This window comes from Podarcis pityusensis, assembly GCF_964106645.2.
Source record: "Podarcis pityusensis genome assembly, chromosome: 10".
Lineage (NCBI taxonomy): Eukaryota > Metazoa > Chordata > Lepidosauria > Squamata > Lacertidae > Podarcis > Podarcis pityusensis.
Genome location: NC_138035.1, coordinates 24,371,709 through 24,397,089, shown reverse-complemented (window position 1 = coordinate 24,397,089; position 25,381 = coordinate 24,371,709). Strand labels below are relative to the sequence as shown.

The 25,381-nt window shown below is 43.0% G+C and overlaps 1 protein-coding gene across 3 annotated transcripts in view; it reads right to left on the bottom strand.

Moving 5' to 3' along the window:
* Positions 1-25,381, bottom strand: part of TBXAS1 (thromboxane A synthase 1) — a 210,305-nt gene that overhangs the window by 101,503 nt on the left and 83,421 nt on the right. For all 3 annotated transcript variants that reach the window (XM_081024038.1, XM_081024039.1, XM_081024040.1), the window contains exon 5: positions 23,530-23,626. In XM_081024038.1, the coding sequence (XP_080880164.1) occupies positions 23,530-23,626 (97 nt within the window). The remainder of the gene's footprint in view (positions 1-23,529; positions 23,627-25,381) is intronic.

Genomic DNA, 25,381 nt, shown 5'->3' with positions numbered 1-25,381 from the left:
GTTTGTGCCAGTCTTAGTTGAACACACTGCAGGTGCACCATGAGGGTAGCTGCATTAGGCAGTCCAGTTCAACCTCCATCCACACCTGCCATCAAACAGCAAACCTTGAAATGCAATCAATCCCATCCCATCCTCTTCAGTTGCCACTCACTGATTGTGGATGAAGAGTGTAGTCCTCCCACCCTATACATGTGCCTGTCAAGTGCCCTAGGAAAAAAATGTGACATCCCCTTCTTTGCACAAAATCGTGCCGGCCATTTTGGCTGATGTGCTCTTACGCTATGAATCTCCCAGGTCCATGATCTTCGGTGCTGCGTGAGATCTGCCCCCCCCCCCAAAAAAAATGCTTTGGGGGCGGAGAGTGAGGCATGGGTCACATGACTCACCTGGGAGTGCATCCCAGAAGAGGCGCGTCCTGGTTTGGGGTCTGAAAACATTGGAAAGTATGTATATACTGTCACTGGAGCAAAGTGGGGCTGGACCTCAACAGCTAGGATACAATGGTGTTTCTGATAAAGAGATGGAATGGAGGTGTGCTTGGTTCAGTTAATGTTTTAGCTGAAATAGTTTACATATACATTTAGGACGGATGTCCAAAGTAATACACATACACACAAAGAATCATCACAAAACTGTGGAAACACAGGGGAAGCAGATGGGGAAAAAACTTCAGGTGCTTGAACAAAGATTTATGTCAGGCCCTTGGCAATTTGGAATAATCAATTGGAGTTGCTATTGCGGTTTATTTACTTGATAGAAATTGCTATACAAAATGTGCCCCCAAAGAAGAATTATTTCAAAACACATCAGGCCTGAAATAAATCTTTCTTCAAACAGCTGAAGTTCTTTCCTCTTTCCTTCCCAAAGTAATACCCGACCAACATAATAGAAGTATTTATACAGTGTATTGTTCACTAGCCCATTAATAAAGATACCTGATTTACAAAAAAAAGTTTACTAAATTCCAACAAAGATAGAACTTTGTATTAGCTGAGGCAAAAAAATAAATATGGTAATACTACCCTCTGCTTCACTAATTTCTGCTGAATTCCATCAGCAGCTAAATCTTCACAAGATTGGAAAGGAATTAAAAAAGGGGAAGGGTGTGTTGCTTAAGACTCTGACTATTAAATTATAGAGATGATATGGCTCTAAACTAGCACACCAAACGCATAACTATCAACCCATCCCCTACAGTTAGCTATTCAATGCAGACATAAACTGAAAAGCAGTAAATGACACTGGAGTACTGGTTGGTTGCTATCCATCTGTCTTGGGAGACACTAGAAGACTTTGGGGTGAAGTCAAACCATTGGAGAATTACAGCGCCTGATGTGGCTGTAGAAACCAATACTGGAGAGACATGCTTTGATGCAGCTGGGGTAGATGAAGGCGTCTGGTTGTGCTGATGCAGATGTACCATGCCTGAAGCCAGCCCCCTGTTGAGCACGTCCTTGGGGATCCTGCCGTCTTTCATTCTGTGGACATGACTAAGCCAGAGTAGACGTCACTGAGACAGGGTGTGCACACTGAGACAGGAGTGCAAACATGCTTGGAATGTGGGCTTGGGAGAGCACATCTTTGTTTGAGACTCTGTCCTTTCATGTGATGCCCACTGAGGTGTTACTCCTGGTGTGTGTAAGCTGCCTGCATCTCACTACCATTAAGCAGCGTGCTCAACACGCAAGCCTGGTAGACCTTCATCTTGGTATTGGTCATTAGCATCACATTCTCCTATACCTTCGGAGAGATGAGCCATTGTCATAGCTGCCTTGCCAATATGCTTGTCCAGCTCAGCATCAATGGAGAAGTTGTTGGCTATGGTGGAGCCCAGGGAGACAATATCATCTATCACCTCAAGTGTGTGGTCACCACTGCTAATGCATGGAGTGCTGGCCATGTCCTGACCCAAGATGTTGGTCTTCATCAGGCTGATGGTAAGGCTGAACTCCCTGCAGGCTGGGGCCGTATGGCTGATGAGTCTCTGTAGAGCTTCCTTGAAGTGTGCTGTCAAGGCTGTATCATCTGCAAACAACGTCTTTTAGATAAAGACCCACCACACTTTTGTCTTGGTTGAACAGACCCCCATCGCTCCTTGAATGGATGTACACACCATCTTCAATCAAGCTGAAGGCATATAATAGCAATAGAGAGAAGAATATGCCAAAGAGAGTTGGGGCAAGAACACAGTCCTGGAGCTACTCTAGAGTAACTGCAGTATAATTTGGTGGAAGCATCCCTGAAGCCTTTCCTAACCGAGTGTCTTCCAGATGTTTTGAACTACAACATCCATCAGTCCCAGCCAGCAAGGTGAATGGTCAGGGCCAGGGTGATAGGCACTGCAGTATAAAACATCTGGAGGGTATCAAAGTTGGAGGATGCTGCCTTAGAGTGTTATAAGTAACTCTGGATTCAGGCTTGTCAGTACAATCCCATACTACTTAGAGGTAAGCCCCACTGAGCTTAGTGGGACTTACTCCCAGGAAAATGTTTTGCAGCCTTACTTCATAAAGTGTAACTTCATAACAAAGAAGCAAATATGGTACATCTAGATAGAAGAGCAAAATACAGAAAGAAATGTTTTTAGTTAATCTGTTGTTGTTTTTCTTCTATAGGCTTTGGGGTTTTCTATTTTATTTTCCACAGAGCACATCATTTTGGGGTGTCAGAACTGGCGTCCATTACTGCCCTTTAGCTAGCAGAATTAAAAGCAGTGTATTATAATTAATATTTATATTAACATTATTTATATGCAGTGCACTGCATTAGGTATTTCACAACAAAACCTTTCTTGATGTCCCACAGTATGTGAAGACCTATGGCTACAGAACTACAAACACAGAATAATTAAATGGTCAAGCCCAAAACAAAAAAATGTGATAATCCTTATGAAAGCAAATCATCAAACAAAGCTTAAAATTAACTGGTATTATTGTAATGGATAGATTTAACCAGGTCAAAAGATTATCACATTTCCCTGCTAACGATGGAAGACTTAGTTCTGACACAAAGAAATTTTTTTAGAGGACTGTAAAACTTGTTTCATTGAACTTGCAGGTTGCTAATAAAGGTAGCAAGTTTCATAAAATATATGAAGTAATTCTAAAAAATAACTGAAAAATTAAATGAGCTATGCCAGGCTGTGTAAAATACGGACACTAATAGAGTAGAAAAGTTGAGTAGAGAATTATACATTAATGTCAAGATTTTCAAAGAAGAGCGCCTAACCTTTTTAATTCATACTTAGGAATTCACAAAAGGTGTCCATGTTTCAGATGAATTAAATTTAATGGGAGTCGCAGTACTTAATTAGCAAAGTCTAATGATTCAAAAAAGTTTTGGTTTAAAATCAAGTTCAATGAAGACCTTTCAGCTCCCTCGGCCTCAACAGGTGTGAAAAGGATATAAGCATCTAAGCCAAGTCAATAAGGCCTGTTGTAATCTTCTGTATGGTACAAGTCAACAGTCTTTACAGATCAGACAAAACCTAAATGTTCACTGCCTCAGCTTAGAGGAGTTTTGTCTGGAGTTAGGGTAAGCACACCATAACACATGACTATGGCTTTTAAGGAAAAGTTTAAAGTAAAGCACCAAAATGGCCAGGCAAACTTCCGATTGTAATATATTCCATTGTGTTGGTGTCACCATGGAAAATGCCTAGAGGTCTGGTCATTCTTGATGACTAGGCCCATGCCATGATAGCTAACAAACATGGCAGCCCATAACTTGTGGTCTAGTCCTCCTCATGTATTCAAATAATCAAAAATAAACTCCTTTTCATCTGATGGCATATACTCAAATATGCTACGCAGGGCACTGAAAACCTTGTCTCTGCCTTTAAGTGACGAGAGTTACAACAGGGCCTCCAATAGATGATAAATGAAGTGAGGTAATCTTCCCAAGTAATTCCACTGGAGTTTCAATGTTTCATAAGTATATGTTGCTGCCCAGAAGGCCTACACACCACATTCGCAATGCTCACCAGCCCTGTTCCTGTGCCTATAAAAAGTACATTGGCCTCATTCAGGCAGCCTAGTTTGTCAGCCAGCAACGTTCCCCTGTAATGCTGCAGTAATGATGTTAACTTTGTGCAGCTCATGATCAGCAGCTTGTCTTGCAAATATTCTCAGTCACTCAACTCGCAGGTCTTCATCTATTCTGAAATACATCAACCTGACACTCCAGCTCCCCAGCTTGGAAGTTTTATATATAGTGACAGTGTTCCTTCTTCCATATTCCTTCCCTGGTAGGAAGAAGTAATTCACAGTGCTTCAGTGAAATGCATTGTTTCTCATCATTATAATCCAGGCTGCAAATGCTGGAAAGATTTATGCCCCGTCTCCTTGTCAAAAGATGTTTGTAGCAGTGGCAATGTTACACTAGTGTGCATGGGTTGCCAGTATGGTGCCCTCAGGCACACCAGCAGAGATGCTGCCTGGCGCCTGCAAGGCCCCATCTTCCTGCCCGTTCTGCTGCTGAAATGAGGTTTGGAAGAAGCCTCCTACTGTTCTAGGCTTCCTCTGCCCCTCCAAAATTGTTCCACTCCTGCTGCAATTAGGCTTGAAAAAAGCCTTCTACTGGTCTTCATAGCTGTATTCTCCAGAAAGTTCACCCAAGCCTAATTGCTGGAAGAGGGTTAAGAGGTAGGGGTGTGGGTGTGGGTGTGGGGTCCATGCATGGTGTCCACAACTGTTCCTCCCATTTGCAGATATGCCTGCAGGCCCAAAACACATTGCCAAGCCTTGCGCCAGTCCACCAAGCAGTCTCCCCATCCTTTCCAATGGTCAACACCACCTGATGCTAGACAATAATAATAGTGCACACTTTTGTACAATATTTACGAGGGTGGGGAGGGGGATATGTACTGTAGAAATGTCACACTGAAGAGGAAACTGCATGAGCTACCACAGAAGGAAAGTAACAATCCTGCTTCAGAGAGTAATGGCTTAGTATGTCAGGGTGATTTATTGACTAGGCAGTTGCTCAGTGTCTTTCTCTAAAATATCTGCCATCCACTTCCCCTGAAGGAGCACAAAAAAGAATCCTACCACAAGCATGTCTCTCCACCTTTTCCTTACAGATTCTTCTCTCCCCTAAAACAGCGGTTATCATATGAGGATAGCAGGCTGTTCTAGAGCTTTTATGCAGCAACTCACATCCACACCATACCATTAGAGTAAATTCAATGCACAAGTAAACCACTTTCCCCAAAGAATCCTGGGAACTGTAGTTTGTAAAGGGTGCTGGGCATTGTAGCTCTGTGAAGATGAACAACAGTTCCTAGGATTCTTTGAAGGAAGCCATGCACATTAAATGTGCTTTAAAAATATGATTTGGATATGACCTTAATCCAGTCTTATAGGTGATGAGAGAAAGGTGCTCATGTGCTCAGCAGAATGTGTTTGAATCAGAGCTGGCTGGCTTATGAGATGAAGAGCCCACCTCAGGCAACAGAAGTGCACAAGGTGGTGCTCTGCCCATCCCACTGTTTCCGCTGATGCCGGCAAGAGGGAGGCATCTTCCCTGCTCCCAGGAGGAGAAGCCAAACAGCAACACTCTGTGGAAAGCCACTTCCGGCCTGCCCAGGAGGTGGAGTTGCGGGCTTCACGCCCACCCCCCACGTGAGCGGGGGCTGGTTTCAGCCCCCGCGAGAGCAGGGGAATCCCGGCCGTGTCTGCCCTATTTAGGGCCGGCGCAGAGGGGCCTCACCCTCTTTTCGCCAGCTAGCCCCCACGTTTTCCCGCCCTCCCTCCCTTTAGGTAGGCTTTAGGTAGGTCTCTGACTTTGCTATGGACTTCGGTCTGTCGCCGCATGGGGCATGGTAGGAATTTTTCCCAATTGGCAATTTACAGCCATTTGGTTTTTCACCTACCACGTAGCAACTCGTCACAACTCTTCGGCATTGGCGGTAGGCATTGGTAAGAAGGGGTTAAGAGGATGTGGGGGGGGAGGAACGCCATCACCTCCCCCCAGTGAGCAAAGGGTGGTCCGTTAAAGGACTCCGGGGGGCGTGGCCCTGTCCGAAGCCTATGGAGGTGTGGGCCAAAGGCATGCCCCCGAGCGGTGACCCAGGGGAGCTCCTAGTCAACATGCCTCGGCGGGAGACTCCCCCGATATAGTGTTAACCCTTCCCCGTGTCTCCAGCAAATGGGCTGGAGCCGGATAGTCGTTAGGACCAATGCCTAAGCCAATGCCTCTCATTCCTGAATTCAATAAAGTTGTGGCCTAATTCGCCCATTTAACCTTAAACCATGGTGTCTCGTGTCTTTATTTATCCTGGTGGGGGGCGGGAACTCGCCACGCAACGACCCAGCTGCAGATGTGCCATCAACTTGTTCTGGGTTCCTAGACTTCCATACCGTCTGTTCTGAATTCCTGCTCCTAACCAAACTCCTTCCCACCCACCCTAAAAGGATGCTGTGGGTCCAGTGGCGAAAAGACTTTGAACATTGATTGTGCGCTCTATATTCAGGCTGTTTTTGTTTCTGGGGTATGTTTTGTCTGACGGCCTTGAGGCTGGACTATGCCAGCCAATGTCTTATTTGCAATTCAACCCTCCTCTCCAAACAAATCTGCTTTGCTTTGTTTTGTCGCTGACTAATTTTGATCACTTCCTAGGAGCTGATGTTTCACAGGCTTGCTCAGTTTCAAAAGGCAGTATAATTTTGTGCAGCTGCATCCCAAGTATTTCTGATCTAACTTGTACTTGATCTGACTTGCCATTGAAAGGGAACTTTGCACACACTGCCAGCCACTATTATTAGCACCATTCAGTGTCTAATCCATCTGATGTTCTTAGGTCCAGTTATTAGCAGGCATCAACTGCTTGTGGTTAGGACAGAAAAGGTGATTTACCTCAGCAAGGAAGAATCTTGTTTCTATTCTTTACATTCTTTATCGAGTTCTCAGTTTTGCTTTACTTAGTTATCCAACATTGGCTGGGGTTCCATTTGTACCTCACATAATCCCTGTTTTAAAACAGCTGCACTACTTCGCAGTTCATTTCCAGACCCAAATTAAGATGCTCATGTTAGTGTTATTTAGGGCTTTAAACAAATCATGCCCCAAATACCTGAAATAGCTCCTCATTCCCTTCTTGGGTAGTGGCCCACAAGGCTGCATTCTTCGCAGCAGGCTCCAAGTTGTGGTAAAAAAGGTAAAGGTAAAGGACCCCTGGACGGTGACTATGGGATGCGGTGCTCATTTCGCTTCAGGCCAAGGTTTGTCCACAAACATTTTTCCAGGTTATGGGGCTAGCATGACTAAACCACTTCTGGTGCAACGGGACAACATGATGGAAGCCAGAGCGCACGGAAACGCTGTTTACCTTCCCACCGCAGCGGTACCTATTCATCTACTTGCACTGGCGTGCTTTCAAATTGCTAGGTTGGCAGGAGCTGGGACAGAGCAATGGGAGCTCACCCCATCGTGGGGATTCGAACCGCCAACCTTCCAATCGGCAAGCCCAAGAGGCTCAGTGGTTTAGACTACAGCACCACCTGCGTCCCTGAAAGCTGTGGTACTCCCTCCTCACAGAGCTGTATCTGGCATCTTCATTGTACAGTGGTACCTCGGGTTACATACGCTTCAGGTTACAGACTCTGCTAACCCAGAAATAGTACCTCGGGTTAAGAACTTTACCTCAGGATGAGAACAGAAATCGTGCTCCGGCGGCGCGGCGGCAGCAGGAGGCCCCATTAGCTAAAGTGGTGCTTTAGGTTAAGAACAGTTTCAGGTTAAGTACGGACCTCCGGAATGAATTAAGTACTTAACCTGAGGTACCACTGTATATGGAATATTTTGAATGGATTCTGCCCTCCAAATGCTTGCCGCTGTTTTTCTGCACTCTGTGAGGGGCAGAAAAAATGGTGCCTCTTGTTCAGGGAGGCAAGACTTCTGCAAAAGTGGATTCAGCATTGCACTGATTCTAAGGGTCTTAGGAGTCCCATGTTGGGTAAAAGATTCCTGTGCTGCAGGACTAGATGATCCTCAGGGTCCCTTACAATTCTACAATTCTGTGATTTTGAGTGGCTGTTACAGAGGCACACCCAGAGATGAGTCCCTGAACCAAGATACCAGTACAGGCTGCTATGAGTGCAGGTGTTCCATCAGGTACCCGGTTGGGTTTGAAATAGTTACAAAAGTAATACTTCTTTTTTTAAAAAAAATACAATACATTAAAATAATTCTGCATTTCCTGGAATTTGAGCATAAGGAACTGGGTATGAATTAAAGGATATACGTTAAGGTGGCAGGGGGGAATATGGAATATTGTTCCAATATGTGACCATAGTGGAGAAATGTAGGATGGAAGAACCTACTATTAGCCAATGCAGAGGAATGCTGATGGGAACTATCAGAGGTAAAGCTAATTATTAATAATAACAACAATTTGGGATTCCCCCTTGGACTTCTCGTGGGTAGAAGAAATGAATGAAACAGTGACACTTTGACTAAAAAGAAACGTGGTTTAACAGGAAGTAGGGAACATGGATTGAATGACTTAAATAATCATTTTCTAATGTAATTGGCAGATGGAAAATCAGAATCCCCCCATTTATCTTTAATGTTTCTTATCACTCTGTTTCCTTTCCTTTCCTTTCTTTCTTTTCTTGTTCCCTTTCTCTCCCTCCTCTTTTTCTTGTCTTTTTGATTCTATCTGTTCTAGATATTATTTTACTATATTATGAAAATCATTAAAATAAAATTTAAATACGCATTCCTTGTTTCCTGTGGCATTAGAAATCTACCCCCACGCCCTTTGAGGGATCATATTTTTCCTGCCCCGTGCAGGGCTGTGTCAGGGAAATGGATCCAGCAGATCCAAAATCTTCCTGGGTCCACACAAAATCTGCCCCTTTTACCCTCCTACCACCATAGGACCACCAACGTCAGAAGTGGGACAGCTACTGATCTTTCTGCAGCTGCAACCAGTAAGCCTCCATGGGCAGACCTCCCTTCTTGTTCACGGATCGCCCTGTCTGTCTGCAAAGGGGGGAATTTCAGAATCCTATCACCCCTGGGACGCCCTCCCAGAGACTATAGGATTGTGCTGGTAGTGATTTATTGTGACAGCTACTTTTGTGTACCAGGAGCTCAATTCTTCAGATGCATCTAGTCCACAAAAGCATTTGGCACAATAAATCTGTTGGGTATTCTAAGTGCCACAAGACTTTTGTTTAAAGAATCTGGCTGTCTATATTGAGCATCAATTTAAATGTGTTAAGAATAGGCAAAAGACCTATCTGGTGGTTAGGTAGAATGCAATTCAAATTGTAAATTGAGCCCAATGTTCTGCCATCTAAACTAATCAGAAGGAACACAGATCGGTGAGTTGATGCCCTCAGGCAAGGGTAAATACTATTTAATCTATGTTAATCTGACCACTGGAATGAAGTTTCAGAAAGGATTACTTGTGTAAGCAAATAGCCACACTGTAGACAGAGCTCCATCCAGAACCTCAGATTGGAATCTGTCCAAAAGTGGAGAAGAATTAAATTCATGAACTCAAGAGATATGTTCACAAATGCTTTAGTCCTGGGTTACAGCTATAAAGCTTTGTTAATAACTTGAGAAATAGCTTGAAAAACAAAAATAACTCTTTGTCTACTCATTTTCGGCCCAGAGTTTGCTTGCTTGAACAGCGATTCAGCCAACCTGTACGTGGTTGTGTTCAGAAGTTCATATGAACTAGCAGGTGATCCCAACCACAGTTTATTTACTTATTTAAATAAATTGTACACTGTTAAAAATACCGTATATCCAGGTGTGTACAAAGCAGAAATGAAAACAAAAGAACAAGGCTAAAACAACAAAATTACATTAAATCCGTCTGAAAAAACTAACAGGAACAACATCCAACAATGCTATCCTGAAATGACCTGGTTGAATGAAAACGTCTTAAGGTGGTATCTAAAAAACTGTGTTTCAAAAATGCAGGCTTAGATTCTTCCTTGCCCTCTATTATCTGTTATTTGGGGTTATGACTACAGAGATATTTGGGGGGTGAAGTCTGACCATCTACACAAACCCAGCATAAATAAAAAACAGTAACAATAAATTGAAAGCAAACTAAGCTATTAACTAAAAATAGTATATAAAACAGCAACATCAAGCAACAGCAATCTCTAAAATTACACATTAAAACGCTGTAAAAATAAAAATATTTTCAGTTGCTAATGCAAAAGAGAGGGCCTGGTGGATCTTGATTGAGAAATATTCCAGAGCCATGGCACCATCACAGGAAAGGCCCCGTTTCTATAGAATCATAGAATTGTAGAGTTGGAAAGGACCCTGAGGATCATCTAGCCCAACCCTCTGCAACCTTGGCATTATCAGCACCATGCCCTAACCAACAGAGCGATAGGATATGCTTCTTTGCTTGCACTTTTTCTTTTCTTTTCTTGAGCTTGACCTTGGTCACTGGGCTGAGAGTGGGGGCCAGCTTCCCCTGTGAGTCATCTGCATTCAGATCTGGGACACACAGCCAGACTCATACATTCCCAGGGAGCTGCTATTGCAACAGCGTAAAGTATCCCTTCCTTGAACAACCAGTGACTTGGATCTGTATGTGAGAAAACCGACACACACCAGATGGCAGGGTTTTTGAAACAGTAGTCAAAAGCAGGTAATCTATATTGAAAAGCAGGGTAATCTAATATTTGAAATATGATTCAGAGGAGTAAACCTCTGCAGTTCAGAGCGAAACAGAATTGTTGCCCAGGTTGCCTTAGAAATCCTCTTGCTTTTGCACAAACCTTCTTACAGATGAGATGCTTGGGTGAAGCCATGTAACAATAGCATTACCTAAGCTGTTTTGCTGGAAACACTCTTAACATTTCACCATCTTTAAGTGGGAGACAAGGGGATGTCAATGACATTTGTAAATGGTTTGTAGAAGGGCCGGATTTAGGTTTGATGAGGCCCTAAGCTACTGAAGGTAATGGGGCCCTTTATATGTTCAGCTGTCCTTTGTCAACAACAAATTGTCTCTGTTTTTTGTGTTGAATATATGCTATATAGTATATATGGTATATACCATAAATATATGGTAATTTATGGACCTAATAAATTGCATGCAACCAGTCCATGCAGAATGTAGGCACCCTATATATAGAAATGAGCAAACCAGTGATATTTTAGGGAGCAAGCTAGCAGGCGGGGCCCATCACTTACGTCATAGGAGCCTACACAACACAAAACACTGCTGCTGTATGTAGGTTTTGTTTTATTTGTTTTTTATCTTATATTTTGGAAATGTACATCCAGGTTTTTTCCCGTTAATTTTTTTGCCCCCCCCCCAAGAAAGTGGGGCCCTAAGTTATAGCTTGTTTAGCTTATACATAAATCCGGCACTGGTTTGTAGTCACCTTGAGGTGCTTGAGGAGACAACGCGTGAGTGAAAAGTGCAGCTCCCCATTTGCTATAGGGGCTGCTTTTGTTCCTTGTGCACATTGTTTCCTCGAGCAAGCTGGGTAGCTCTTAGATCTCAGATGCAGCAGTACGACATTGATTAGCTTGGAATTATTGCAGTTCACAAGCACTGTTGCAAACATGGCTACATGGTTGTTCTAGATGGGCCATTGGCCTGATCGAGCAGCCTCTTCTTAGGCGCTTACTGTTGCAGATGTTAGGAAGGGGTGCTGCTCCATGGTAGGGCATCTATCTTGCACACAGAAGGTCCTAGGTTCAAACCTTGGTAGGTTGGATTGGGAACATTCCCTGTCTGAAACCCTGGAGACCTGCTGCCAATCAGATGATACTGATCTGGAGAGACCATTGGCCTGATTCAATCTAAGGCAGCTTCCTGTGTCCACTTGTGCCATAAGCATGTACTGAAAGGGTGGATAGGAATCCAGCCCTTGAACCGTTCTTTAACCACTTAGATTGTGATTACCACCGGGTATATAAAAAGGGCTCAATAACTCCACAGGGGCCACACTGCTGATGCAACAAATATGCATATTGCAAACAAATAAGACCTCTCTTACAGCAAAATCCTCCTCGACTCCCATTTTTGAATGCAATGGGACTGAGTTCTGAGTAAGCATACATAGGAGTGCAGCCAATGCAATAGGGGGAGAAAGCCCTGTGCTCAGTGGGACTCACTTCTAAGTAAGTAGGCATAGGATTCCAGCCTTAACTCACCCTACCCCACTGTAATTGAGCCTAAACAAGTGTGGCTGAAATCAAGGCATAGTCTTCCATTGTTTACATTTCCTTCTCCTTCCTCTCTTGGCTTCCTCTTGTCAAATTCCATAGATGCAAAGTTAGAAATAATTACTTTGATAATATGCATCTTTCCCTAATGGGGAAGACTGTAAGCAGGTGACCTGTGTGCCTGCTCCATCCATCTACTGTTCATGTACTCCCTGTTGATGCGCAGCTTCAGAGCCCTCATCTGATCTCCCCTTTTAGAGTTCTTTGAATTGGACTTGGACCAGTCAAGCCTTCAAATAAAGGACTGTCCTCTGCAAAGTAGGACACATGGCCACCCTAAGCAATGCACAATACAAGCAATAATCAAAACAGTACATCTGTTAAAACAAGAACGTTTACACTCAGTAATAAAATGCCTGTTTAAGATAGAGCTCAACTCAGATACCCATCTGCACTATTTTCAGCATGGATCAGAGTGGTCTGTGTGTCCTTCGCAGGATAGTGGACTCCGGGGGGGGGGGAGGGCCACAATCCAGCAAGTCCTACCATTTGGCCTCAAAGTCCTAATTTCAGTAAAGATGCTACTGATCTGAAGGCATAATTAGGGATAGCATGCTATTTCTGTCAACTCTCCTAACCCATCATGTGTTCACAATAACACCCGGTATATTTCCTGTACAATGTGAATGTTATTTTTTGAGTGATTAAAAATGCTTGGCTATAATATTTGGCTGTAGTTTGGGATTGCTTTATATGAAAGTTGTGGCAGAAGAAACAGGATCATCATGGAGCAGGCATATCCTGGGAGCCAGCTGGCCTTCCCGCTCTCAAGAAGAGAAAGAAATGCCTTGATGTTAAATTATTTTTGGCTGCACCACACTCTTTACTATGAGAATGTCAGCAAGTTATTCAAACAAAGGCTTATAAGCAGACTTCTGAGGGGAAACCCTCGTTAGAAAAGCACTTTAATTATGTGCTTAAGTTCCATTAGTTTCAGTAGGGCATGGAGATTTGTTTAAAGCGAAGCATGTACAGTTCAACTTCATTTGCCTGAATGGCCTGGAGGACACCCAAAACATCTGGGTAATCAGAGGTATGGGAGTGATGTTTACATTGCCTTATGGTCTCAAGAGAGACATCTAGTGAACTTGAACAAGAACTTTCCGGTTTGGATTTTGGAGTTTCTACGCATTGCTTATATGATTGTATTTACTTCTGTTAGTAAATTAGGATTTCACATTTATCTAGTGCCGTCAGTGTTCTAGGTACTGTCCAGGCATTGGGACATGGTCCATACCCAGAGAACCTACAACAATTATTAGGTGGACAAAGCAAGGATTCACATATTCATTGTGCTGAAAAATTCATACACATCCAATTTCAAATGAGAACCAAAAGCATTTTGCTAGCCTTGGAAGGTACAGCAATAATTTGTCTCCCTTAGACTGTGGTTAATGGAAATATGATCCATTTAAGTCAAGGGAATATACAGCTAGTCTATTTCAGAGGTGGACACAAAGTAGACTGATAGATTCCTGGGTGATGTGGAATAGATTAGCAAAGGTTTCTAAATCCCAACAAGGATACATCTTTTTCATGGGTAGAGTCATCATAACGATCCATAGTAAAAAATAGAAGTCTTATTTCCTTAAATAGGGTTGCTGAAACAAAGGAAACTTAGGGTAACCAGGAGACCTTTATCCCAGCTAGTCTTCATGTACATTGGACCAAAAAGAACAATTTATTTATACACCGCCCATCAGACATGGGTTGCCCCAGCTACTCTGGCTGGCTTCCAACAAATTATAAAACCACAGTAAAACATCTAATATTAAAAACTTCCCTATAGAGGGCTGCCTATCTGTCTTCTAAAAGTCAGATACTTGTTTATCTCTTTGGCATCTGATGGGAGGGCATTCCACTGGGTGGGCCCGACTTCTGAGAAGGCCCTCTGCCTGGCTTCCTGTAACTTCACTTCATGCAATGAGGGAACTGCCAGAAGACCCTCAGAGCTAGATCTCAGTGTCTCAGCTGAACGATAGGGGTGGAGATTCTCCTTCAGTATTACAGGGCCAAAACACTCCCCCTCCCTCCCCTCCCCTGTATTATATATATATATCTGATGTTGACATTGTTAATCGTTTCAATATGTTTCATGGGAAACGATAAACGATACTAATTTAAAAGTACATTCATCCATTTATTTTACTGCATTTTCCTCTCACCCTTCCTCCAAGGCGTTTAGGGCTGTATGCCTGGATATCCTGCCCAACCCCATTTTATCCTTTCAGCCAGCCTGGGTGCAGATATTGAGTGACCCAAGGTCTACATGCCTAAGTGAGGCTCTCAGCTTGGGCCTCTGTTTTCCTAGTCTGACAAATTCAGCCACTCTACCACTCTGGTATATATGAATCCACTAACATTCGCCCCTTTTAAAAAATAAGGTTTGTTTTAGACTCAATAATATCATTGTATTCTTTTACAATATATGCTACTGGTGCCATTTAAAATCAATGCTACTGATTTCACTTTCTTGCCTTACTTGGCTGTTTACAGTAGATAGATTCATTAATCCTTCCCTTTCAAGGCAAATAGAGATTGCCCAAATACAAAAAGTTGGCTGGATGCGGTTAGAAATCTGTTGGTATTTTTCTGCATGAGAAAATAGCCTAGTCAGTGGGGGAGCGTTGGAAGGGTTCCCCGATTCAAAGCGGAAACCTTTATCTGACATTTAGCTTCTATTGTGTGTTGGCTGTTTGCCTCGCTTTCTCAAAAGTGTTTGCTCTGCAGGTGGGTTGAGATCTTTAAAGTCTCATCTGGGGTGCATTAACTGAAGAGGCCACCCGATAAGTTTATTGATTGTTATGGCAGCTAAGAGCTATGGAGCGGGCTGCTTAAGAACAACATCAGGATAGCCTCTGCAAAGGTCCACAACTTACAAAACCTGCTCTGTTGAAAACAGTTTGCCCGTTGAGCTGGCAGGTTGGGGGGGGGACTGCGGGAATGCTAAGGATTCTTGGAGCTTAAACCTAAGGGTGCCCTATTTTGTTTTGTTTTTTACAAAAACACTTATATACCGCAGTTTCGTTTAAAACAACAACAATCAAGCCAGTGTACAACAAATAATATATAAAACGAAAGCCACATAAAATGGGAAATCACAGATCACAGATTACTATAACAGGGTTTCCCCCCCTCGAATTGTCTCTGTGAACCTGGCAGCATAGAAAAGGTTAAAAATTAATACTGAAGATGCCTACTGAATCTCTGTTGGAGGAGCATTCCACAAAACTGGACTGATACCACTGAAGGCTTGGTTTTGTGTCAATGCCATATGAGCCAATGTATTTTACCTGCCCTTCACCCCAAGGTCCCAGGGCGGGTTACAAAAATTAAAACACAACATTAAGAACAGTTTAAAGCAACTTAACAATCACAGAAATAAGATGGGTCCCAAAAATATATCTCTCAAGTGTCACAAGCCAGGGTACGGAGGTGTGTCTTCAGCATTTGTTGAAAGCTATACAGTGGTACCTCAGGTTAAGTAACCTGAAGCGTATGTAACCCGAGGTACCACTGTATGGTCCTTCAGGAATCTTTGGCACAAGCTATTGGGGGCTGATGTATTATGTCGTAGGGGAATAGGCAACTTCTACAAGCAATAGATGGATGAGGTAGGTTCAGTTCTAGGGCAGTAGTTCTAAGGAATAGGCTTGCCCAGTTTGTCACTCACATGACTAAGAATACTGCAGCATTCTGTATGAGAATTTTCCCTGAATGTCATACCTCCTACAGGCAATGTTATCTGTTGTTTTTGCTATCTGTTGTAGTGAACTCTAATGCAGATTTGTAGTGGTAAATTTCATACTTTCTGCTTTCTGGAAATCTACCAGAAGTGTGGAGCTCATTTCCACGTTGAAATCCACTTGCGATCCCATTAACCCGGAACATGGATCAGGCCATGTGATGAAATCTGGGGCGGTATTGTGGGATACAGTTGTTTCCTAGGTGAATGGTTTTTTTTGGGGGGGGGGCAAAAGCACAGATGAGCATAAAGGATGGCAACATGTCCGATGAATCTTGCTGGTGTCCACTGGTGTAAATGAAATTTAGCTTGACATGATGGTATATTGATCAAAAAGCCACAGTGCCATTATCCAACAAGCCATGATGTATACGAGGAACATTGGAAATGAGGAGCATTATAACCAGGAAATCTAATGCAGCAATCCCCAGCTCTGAATGAACCCTTAGAGTAGACCCCCACCCACATATAAATGTGGTTTTTTTTGTGTGTGTGTGTGTGTGTGTGTGTGTGTTGTTTTTCTTTTGGTGAGGGCTACTGTAATATATATACTCTCTCTATATAATTTGAGTGGGAAGGCAGTCTGGTGTGGTAAGAGTTAAGCTTTAAGTTGCACCCATCTCCCCTCCCTCCTTCATCGGGAATGAACGAAACTGTCTAGTTGTGCTTTGACTATGCCAGATTTTCAAGGAAATCTCTTTTGAACGTTCTTCAAAAGAGTGTTTTAGGCTTTCCTCCCACTCTAATGATTTTTTGGAGCCGCTTATTAATAATTCTTTGTGCTGTGTTTGCAGCAAGAATGTGAGGTGGTTTTGGATCCAAACTGCAATGAGGTTCCCTGCTGGCGTATCCACTTTATAAAGGCGAACAAATATAGCAAACCCAGTGTTAATTTCCTGCAGGGCTAAATATATTTCATTTTTACCCATGTAATCACTAGGTAGGCAGTAATGACCTCATATTTTTCCACTTAATATACACTTGGCTAAACTGAATGCTGGACCCATATTTTTATTTTATGTTAATTAATGTAGAGTTGAACCTTGAAACACATCCAGTTCTTGGGGACAAAGTAAGAATTAGTGCATAGACCTCATTCCAACAAAGCAAGGCATTGATTTTAATTTAGATTAACACAAACATTTGCTGTGAATCATAGCTGTCTATTCAAGCCTCGTTCACCTGTTAGTAGTTTGTGTTCTGTGTGGCTCAGAGCGTTTTAGTTGCTTAGAGCATTGAATTTCCTGAGTGAGTGTGTGCGTGTGTGTTTAGTTACCAGAGACTGTTTCATTTATAACTCCTGCTCCTTTCAAGAATCTATATGATTAGGTTGAACACTTAGGCAGCAATAAAAAGAGGGGTGCAGATTTGCACATTTTTTCCATATATGTAGTGATGCTATTGCTATAATATAATATATCTCACCATTATGGGGAAGCCTGTGCAGGTGGCCTAAATGCCTGCTCAGCATCCAGAAACTCAGTGTTGACAGGCAACATCAAGACCTCTGTTGCTCTTTCACCTTATGGCTTTTTAAGTTTAAACTGGACCTGGAGTGAACAGCCCTTCAAATAGAGGACTGTCCCCTGTAAAGCAGCACACATGACCACACTACGTATGTGTGAAAAAAGACAACACTAAACAGTTAGCTCTGCTTCCCCTTTTAGTTCTCCTTTCCAAGTCACGAGCTATTCCAAAACCAGTTTTCTAAAGGCCAGGTATAGTTATCATAGCCACTGTTAGCTTCTGGAGCTCCCACGAACTAAATAACTCAAGCAGAGGAGGATTTAGAGCAGCGTGACTGGTTTCCCTGCGCTGGGCATCAAACCCAGGGGGCGTAAAAGCCACGCTAGAAATCAGTAAAGGAACATGTCAGGAAGACAACATAAACTTGTCTCCTAAAGCTGCCTCCACCCCAGGCAGGCTGCTGAGATTTCCCAGGGGCGACTGGGCTCCCAGAGTTGCAACTACATCAGCCTTTGGCCCCAAATCGTGGCCCTGCCTGCTTCTGCCGCCTCTGGTTCAGAGATGGATCTGCAGTGCTTCTCTCTCTCTCTCTCTCTCTCTCTCTCTCTCTCTCTCTCTCTCGTCCTCCACTGCCATCCCATTCTGCTCTACTTGCACCAGCCTGGCCTGGCAGTGCCAGCAGCTGCTCCCCCTTCTCTCTGTGTGTGTGAGTGACTGTCAAATTTGGTTGAAACTGTAATGTTGGACGGAGGGGATTTACCCTTTCGCCTAAACTGCTTCATCCATTATTTCCCCACGTGCAATTTTCCACATGGGGTCAAACTTTTATATCTGACTGGCAGACTGTGTGTGTTGTAACTGAGGAAACATGTTCCCTCAGCACCATAGTCCTAATTTGTGCGTATTGTCTCTCATTCTCTCTCTCTCTCTCTCTCTCTCTCTCTCTCTCACACACACACACACACCCCCACACCCACACCCACACCCACACCCACCCACACCCACACACCCACTGCTGCTATTAAATTAACACCAAAAAATGATGGTCGATCCTCATCATAGAACAGCTCCCATCACATCTAATTTGGCCATTCGGAAATACATTCATTGTTTGTGGAAGGGGGGGTGCTTTAAGCTTGTGCTTAGGTCTCCTGTCAAGATCAGCGAGCAAAATCTAACGAAAATGAGTTGTGGCTAAGTGTGACTGGAAACAATGGGATGACCTACACCTCCCAATCCTGTGTATGTTTCCTTGGATGCAAGTCTCACATTGGGTCTTACTCCAGGATTGCAACCATACTGTTTCACTATGAATCCTCTTGCTTTTGGTTGGGCCTAGTCACTGCTCAGTTTTGCCCCATGGTGCTCTCTTAACACTGGCTGGATCATGCCCCCTGTTACACGCAAAGGCACACCACGTTTTTAGGACACCGGTAAATGCCACTGAGCAAGGCAAAACTGAGCAACTCTTGTCCTAATTGCTGGCATCCTTAACTCTATGCGGTGGCAGGAGATCATAAAGAGAACATTCCCATAAACTATTCATTAATTGGACACCATCATTAAATTTCAGAAATGATTAAATAAAATCATAGTTTTAAAGTACCTGATATATCTTCAGCCCTGCTGTTCCCAGAATATTAATTAGGTGGATGTTAAGCAGAATAAAATATACATCTTTACAACCAAATAGTGATTCAAGGCATGTAGTATAAAACAAATCTTTTAAAGAAAGCAAACCAGTCTTTACAGGTTTCGAGGTTTTCCCTTCTAAGGCTCAAGCTTCCCAGACATTATTGAGAAGTTTTTGCCATCATCTTCCGCCCTGCACCCCTGCTGCTTAAGATTAATTTTCTGATTAGACTTTAGAATATGAGAAGGTCTGTGGCTCAGTGAGAGAATGCATGTTTTAGCATGCAGAAGCTCTCTGGTTCAGCCTGCCACTTCCCATTTAAAAAGGATCTGATAGCTGCTGATGGGAAAGGGTTCTTTTTTGGACCCTGGAGAGCAGCTGCCAGTCAAAGCAGAGAGTGCTGGGTTATGGGGATGTTGCGCAATCATAAGATGAGCGCAGGAATTGCAGCCGACTTGGAAACTTTGGGGAGAAGTGCCCTGAACACAAATGCTATGAATAATCAACAGACCACATGGTACAGTGGTACCTCGGGTTACATACGCTTCAGGTTGCAGACTCTGCTAACCCAGAAATAGTACCTCGGGTTAAGAACTTTGCTTCAGGATGAGAACAGAAATCGTGCTCCGGCGGCGCGGTGGCAGCAGGAGGCCCCATTAGCTGAAGTGGTGCTTCAGGTTAAGAACAGTTTCCGGTTAAGAACAGACCTCCGGAACAAATTAAGTACTTAACCCGAGGTACCACTGTATATTTTAACTGTATAACTTAAAAAAAATAATGCATAAATAAGAACGTAAGATGAGCCTGCTGGCAGGCAAATGGTTCATCCAGTCTAGCATCCTGTCCTCACAGATGCCTATGGGAAGCCCACAGGCAGGATTCGAGCACAACAGCACTCTCCTCTCCTGCAGTTTCCAGTAACAGGTATTTAGAAGCATTACTGCCTTTGACCATGGAGTCAGAGCATAGCCATCATGGCAAATAAAACCCAGTGACTCTTGCTATCTTTCCTAGCTCTCCTTGGCTGACTATTCAAACATTTAAATGCTCTATAAGGTGTTCTTTCAAAATAATAAAAATCTTCTGTTAATCATAGGAACATAGGAAACTGCATTATATTAATCCATCACGATTGTCTGCAATGACAGGCAGAGCTCCATCCCAGCCTTACCTAGAGATGCCAGGGATTGAACTTGCTCTGCAACTGAGATGTTCCACCACTGAGCTGTGGCCCTCCTTTGTTGCCAAGAAATAGAAAGTTCTTCCTGGAAAATCCTGGCTAAGCTCCACAACTTTGCTCCACATGGAATCTGCTCTTCCCCTTTCCTTCTTAACTATCAAATTGCTCTTTCAGGTAGTAAACCAATCAGAATCTTCCGAGAACTCGACCATCCGATTAAACTAAACTGATTTCTTCTGAATAACCTTCCAGCAAAAAAGGTATTCTGGCGAGTGCACATTTTATCAGATTAAGGTCATTCTTCTCATGAACACAGCAAGGCCTGACTCCCAATTACAGACAGCTTTGAATTTTTTTAAAAAACAACAACAAACATTTTAGAGAGGTTCACTGTATCTATGAACCGACTAGTAAGCAGAAATCTCATAGAAAACAACCTTAAAAACAAACAACAACAACCAAATATATCTTTGTTCAAAATATATTTGCTAAATGCCATGGAATTTTTCTGAGCAAGGAAAGGGTCAAAGAGTTCCAATAATTCTCCACTTTTAATATCCTGGCTCCTTTGAGCCACCCCAATCCCAGATCCCTTCACCCAGCACATCCTAGCTCCCCTCACCCTCACACACAAATCACCTCCAACTGTCCCCATAAGCAAAGATGGGTCCTCTTCCCTAGTCCTTGTACATGATAGATCACTGTCCTTATTCCATCCTTATTTTGCCCTTTGGGGATACCTTGTTAGTGTTGTCATAGTGCTTAGTACAGTGGTACCTCTGGATGGGAACGTTGCTTTGACTTACATTTTTAGGGGGGAAAGCAATTCATAAGTTTAAGAAAATATAACAACAACAACAACAACAACAACAACAACAACTTAATAAATAAGTTCTATGAAACGGTGTATTTCTAAATGAAAAACATGTATTTTGTGGTTTTATATTTTTGATTTTATTCTGTGAACCGCCCTGAGACCTCCGGGTATAGGGCAGAATAATAATAATAATAATAATAATAATAATAATAATAATAATTAATAATAATAATGTAGTGGAAAGTTTTCTATCCCACTCTTATGGCCAGCAATAGTTCCTGCCAGAGTTGGAAGCTGCTGCCAATGCACCCCTAAATATGTCCCCCTAAATTCCTACTGTCACTGCACCCCTAGGGATGCCCCCCCCCCAAAGTTCATTTATGGAAGCATGAGCTAAACATCAGATCGGCAATTTTGTGGCTGCTGCTTTAATTGTAAAAACAGCAGCTGCCCGCAATCTCTTTTAGAAAAAGTCCTGGCGTAAGAGCAGCAGGGATGTTCCAGCTCAGGAATGAGCTGTATTATCATAGCTTTGTGGTCAGCATTTATTCTGAAAAGCCGAATGCTTTATTCTCTCAGTTTCATCAGCATAGCATTAGGGGCAGCAAGGGGGGGCGGGGGAGAGAGGACATGATGGAGCGGTGGTTTCTTAATTTTTTGCACAGTATATTGTACACTTGCAACCAGAATTTCTAAATAAAAGCAGAGAAAGGGCTTGCTCTTTTCAAAGCTTTAGATTCACATTTATTAAAAGCCACATAGAAATACTTCTACTTAATAGCCAGAGTGCGTGTGTCTCTCCCTCCATGTTCTCTGCCACACACAGCTACGATTTGTAGACTTTTGCTTGCATTTATACAAAGCAATTGGATGGGGTGTGATGTTCTCTAACGTTGTCATTTTGGGCCAAGCAGGTAATATTAAATGTGAGAGACTAGGCATGCCATTATGCAACTTATTTCTCATGTAGGCCCTTCTAAATTTAAACTATATTCTGGTTCCTCCCTCCAAATTTCTGCTTCATAGATGAAAGAACATCTCCATTACACACAATGGAGTGAGATAGAGAAACCACAGAGAGAGCTCTCAGTACCAGAAGTGCTATTTCCAGGCAAATTCAGGGCATTTGGATATGGACTGGATTGTCGTAGGGAGGGAGGTTGAGTTAGGTGACGGTGACAGCGATTCCGTGTCAATGTCAAGGCAGTTTTAGACATTATTTATTGCTCAGGCAGGAAGGCAGTCAAAGGCTCAGAGTTACGGGCAGAGACACTTTCTGCTGCTGACTCAACAAAAAGGCTACAGCCCTTCAAACACACAACTCCTTCAGAGCAAAGAATGCAGCTAACTGACTCTGTGGCACACAACATAGTTCCTGTCCCGACAAATTGCCAGGGCAGCTGAATCAAAGTTAAATGGCAGGAACAGAACTATATTGCATCTTCGAGAAACAAGAGGGTGGAAACAAATGTAGGATTCACCCCACTCCTGCTCAAAGCCAAGTCTGCCAAAAGTGAGGGCTCGCCCACACTTCTGCTCGTCTCGCTGCTTTCTCCTGAGGAAACCTGCTCTTTACCACTGAATAAAAAAACCCATCAGTTGGGTTTCCTGCAGATTGATGTTCGCTCTGATTTAGCAGTAAAGAGCACGAATTGCTGGGGAAAGCAGCAGGGCCAACAGGCCTGGGCTTAGAAAGCACAGAACAAACAGAAAAGCCTCGTGCTTTCTAAACTAGAAGCAAATGGAAGTACAATGGTACCTCGGGCTACATACACTTCAGGTTACATACGCTTCAGGTTATAGACTCCGCTAACCCAGAAATAGCACCTCGGGTTAAGAACTTTGCTTCAGGATGAGAACAGAAATCATGTTCTGGCGGCACAGCGACAGCAGAAGGCCCCATTAGCTAAAGTGGTGCTTCAGGTTAAGAACAGTTTCAGGTTAAGAACGGACCTCCGGAACGAATTAAGTACGTAACCAGAGGTACCACTGTATGGATGAGGCCATGCAACCTGATGTCTACTACTGACTGGGAAAAAGCAAACGCTAATCAGAACCGGCATCAGGGGTTGGCATGGCTTGGCACCTGCCATGGGCCTCAGGGCTCGGTAGAGCCCCACCAGGGTCCTGATCCGTATCACACACATACCACCCCCCTAATGCTAATTGTATAAATGGTGTCTTGTCTAGTCTGACCTTGAAGCAACCCAGTGCAGTTGTGGCTGAGGCACAAATGCTCATTGCTCATGAGCAATTGCTCTGACTTCTTAGCCACTGCATGGTACCAGCTGTGGAGTGTCTCCTGCCCTGGCCCAAATAGTGGTGGGTCAGTGCCAGAGCAGTCCTTACACAGTACTGTGGAGGAACTGCCTCATACTCTGAAAGGCAACCCAATGTACTTTTGGGAGGCTTTCTTGTTCTTTATAGAAGAACAACAAACCTTAGCATTTGTAAGAAGAGCTACTTACCATTCTGTTAGTAAAGTTTCCGAAATCATCCTTCAAGATATGCTTGATCATCTCTGGCTCAGATACCACAATGTACATACGACGACCCATGTAATACCTGCACACGAAATGGAGAATTGTTTTAATAATGAACAGAATTGTGCTTGGCTATTTGTTTAGAAAAGCTACCATTTCAGACAGGTCCACCGATAAGATGGGCTTTCATAGGGATTCTTAATCTGCCTTACTCAACTGCAGGGCTCTCAGTCAGTAAATTATTCAAATATTGCTCTATCTGGTCACGAAGAGTCGGATTGAACAGTATACCATCTCATGACATAGACAAACACACAAAGGACTCTACCAAATAAACAAGACTTCAACACAGTACAACACCCCCTCCCAAATTCTAGCAAGATTAAAATTAGGGCTACATGAGGAAATGCAGCAATAATTTGCACCCAATACACTCTCACACTGCAGTCAGTGGGTGGAAATATTAATCTGCCACAGATGCTCCCTTAGCAGCATTTCAGAGGGATGAAATTAACTTTAACGGACAACATAAAATGAAACTCTATGAAAACCTGAATCACATTATGTTTATTTGGATCAAAATGTATTGGAACTAGCAAATTGGTTGCACATTTCCACTCATCGCCCGTAATAGATCTTTCTGAGGACGGTGACAGCCTACAATGAAGTTAAAAGCTATTCTGTTGTACTTGAGTCATAGGATCTTCCGGTGTCCTCATGATGAATTCAGTTATTTAACAGGAAGGTGTTGAGTTTGTGAGAGGGAGGGGGGATAAGGATGAAAACAGAAAACCCACTGAAGCACAAATGAATTAAAAATATACAGGTAAAACCAGGGAAATTGCTTTTATGCAAGGTTTGATCTTCATTTGAGGAAAGATGTATTGGGGGAATCCAAAAACACAAGGTAGCAAGCACTCTCTTTCACCTCCAACGATGACTGCTTCTCCAATTTCTCTGTCATGTGCATTTGCATTTTCCCTTCCCTTAACAGAAAATTAAAAAGAAGCTGAGATGCAGAAAGCATTTGGGGAGAAAATCCAGACAGAGTCATCATGACCTTGACTTTTTTGGAGAGTGTTTTTTTGGTGATTCTCCACTCCCCTCTGCATTTCCCCCCACCCCACCCCAAATTTGTTTCAGAAGGTTAGGGGACGTTCCTGCAGATTTAGCAGGAGGACAAGGGGAGGGGAGCCTCAGAAGAGAGGGGGGATTGCTGAGAAATGCTTCCCTCCCCTTACCGTCAACTAAGCCACACCACTGGATCCAACTCCAGGTGTTCATATATATTTTTTCTGTAATTTCAAATAAGTATCATTCCAAACCAGTTTGTTGCAAAGTAGTATTCAGTTTATTTATTTATTAGTAATTCCCCAAAAAAGTGGGATTCCCCCCCCAAAGAACACAACACACTTCTGCTGCAATTAAGGAGTTTTATTTATTCATATCCTGCTCTTCAAGCAGCTCATATATACTGATTCTTTCTCCCCCTGCCCCCCCCATATTACTGCCTTTAGGAAACACACCATGTTTCTGTAGAATTGGAAGATATGGATTTGAGTATGAATTAATGACTGTACAATAAGTAAGTAATTCTGGATCAATGACTTAATACATTATCACAGTGAAGAAGCTCTTAGGGGAATAAGGACAGAATGTTTCTTAATGATGTTGGACTAGAAGAAGACTATGGTTGACTTTTATTCATAATAATAATAATAATAATAATAATTAGGGGGTGGTGAGGTGGGCCCCCGCCAGGTGCGCAGGCAAGGGCAGGGGCACAAAATCAGCTAAAAATATGTCCATAAATATGTCCGTAAATAAAAATATTGAT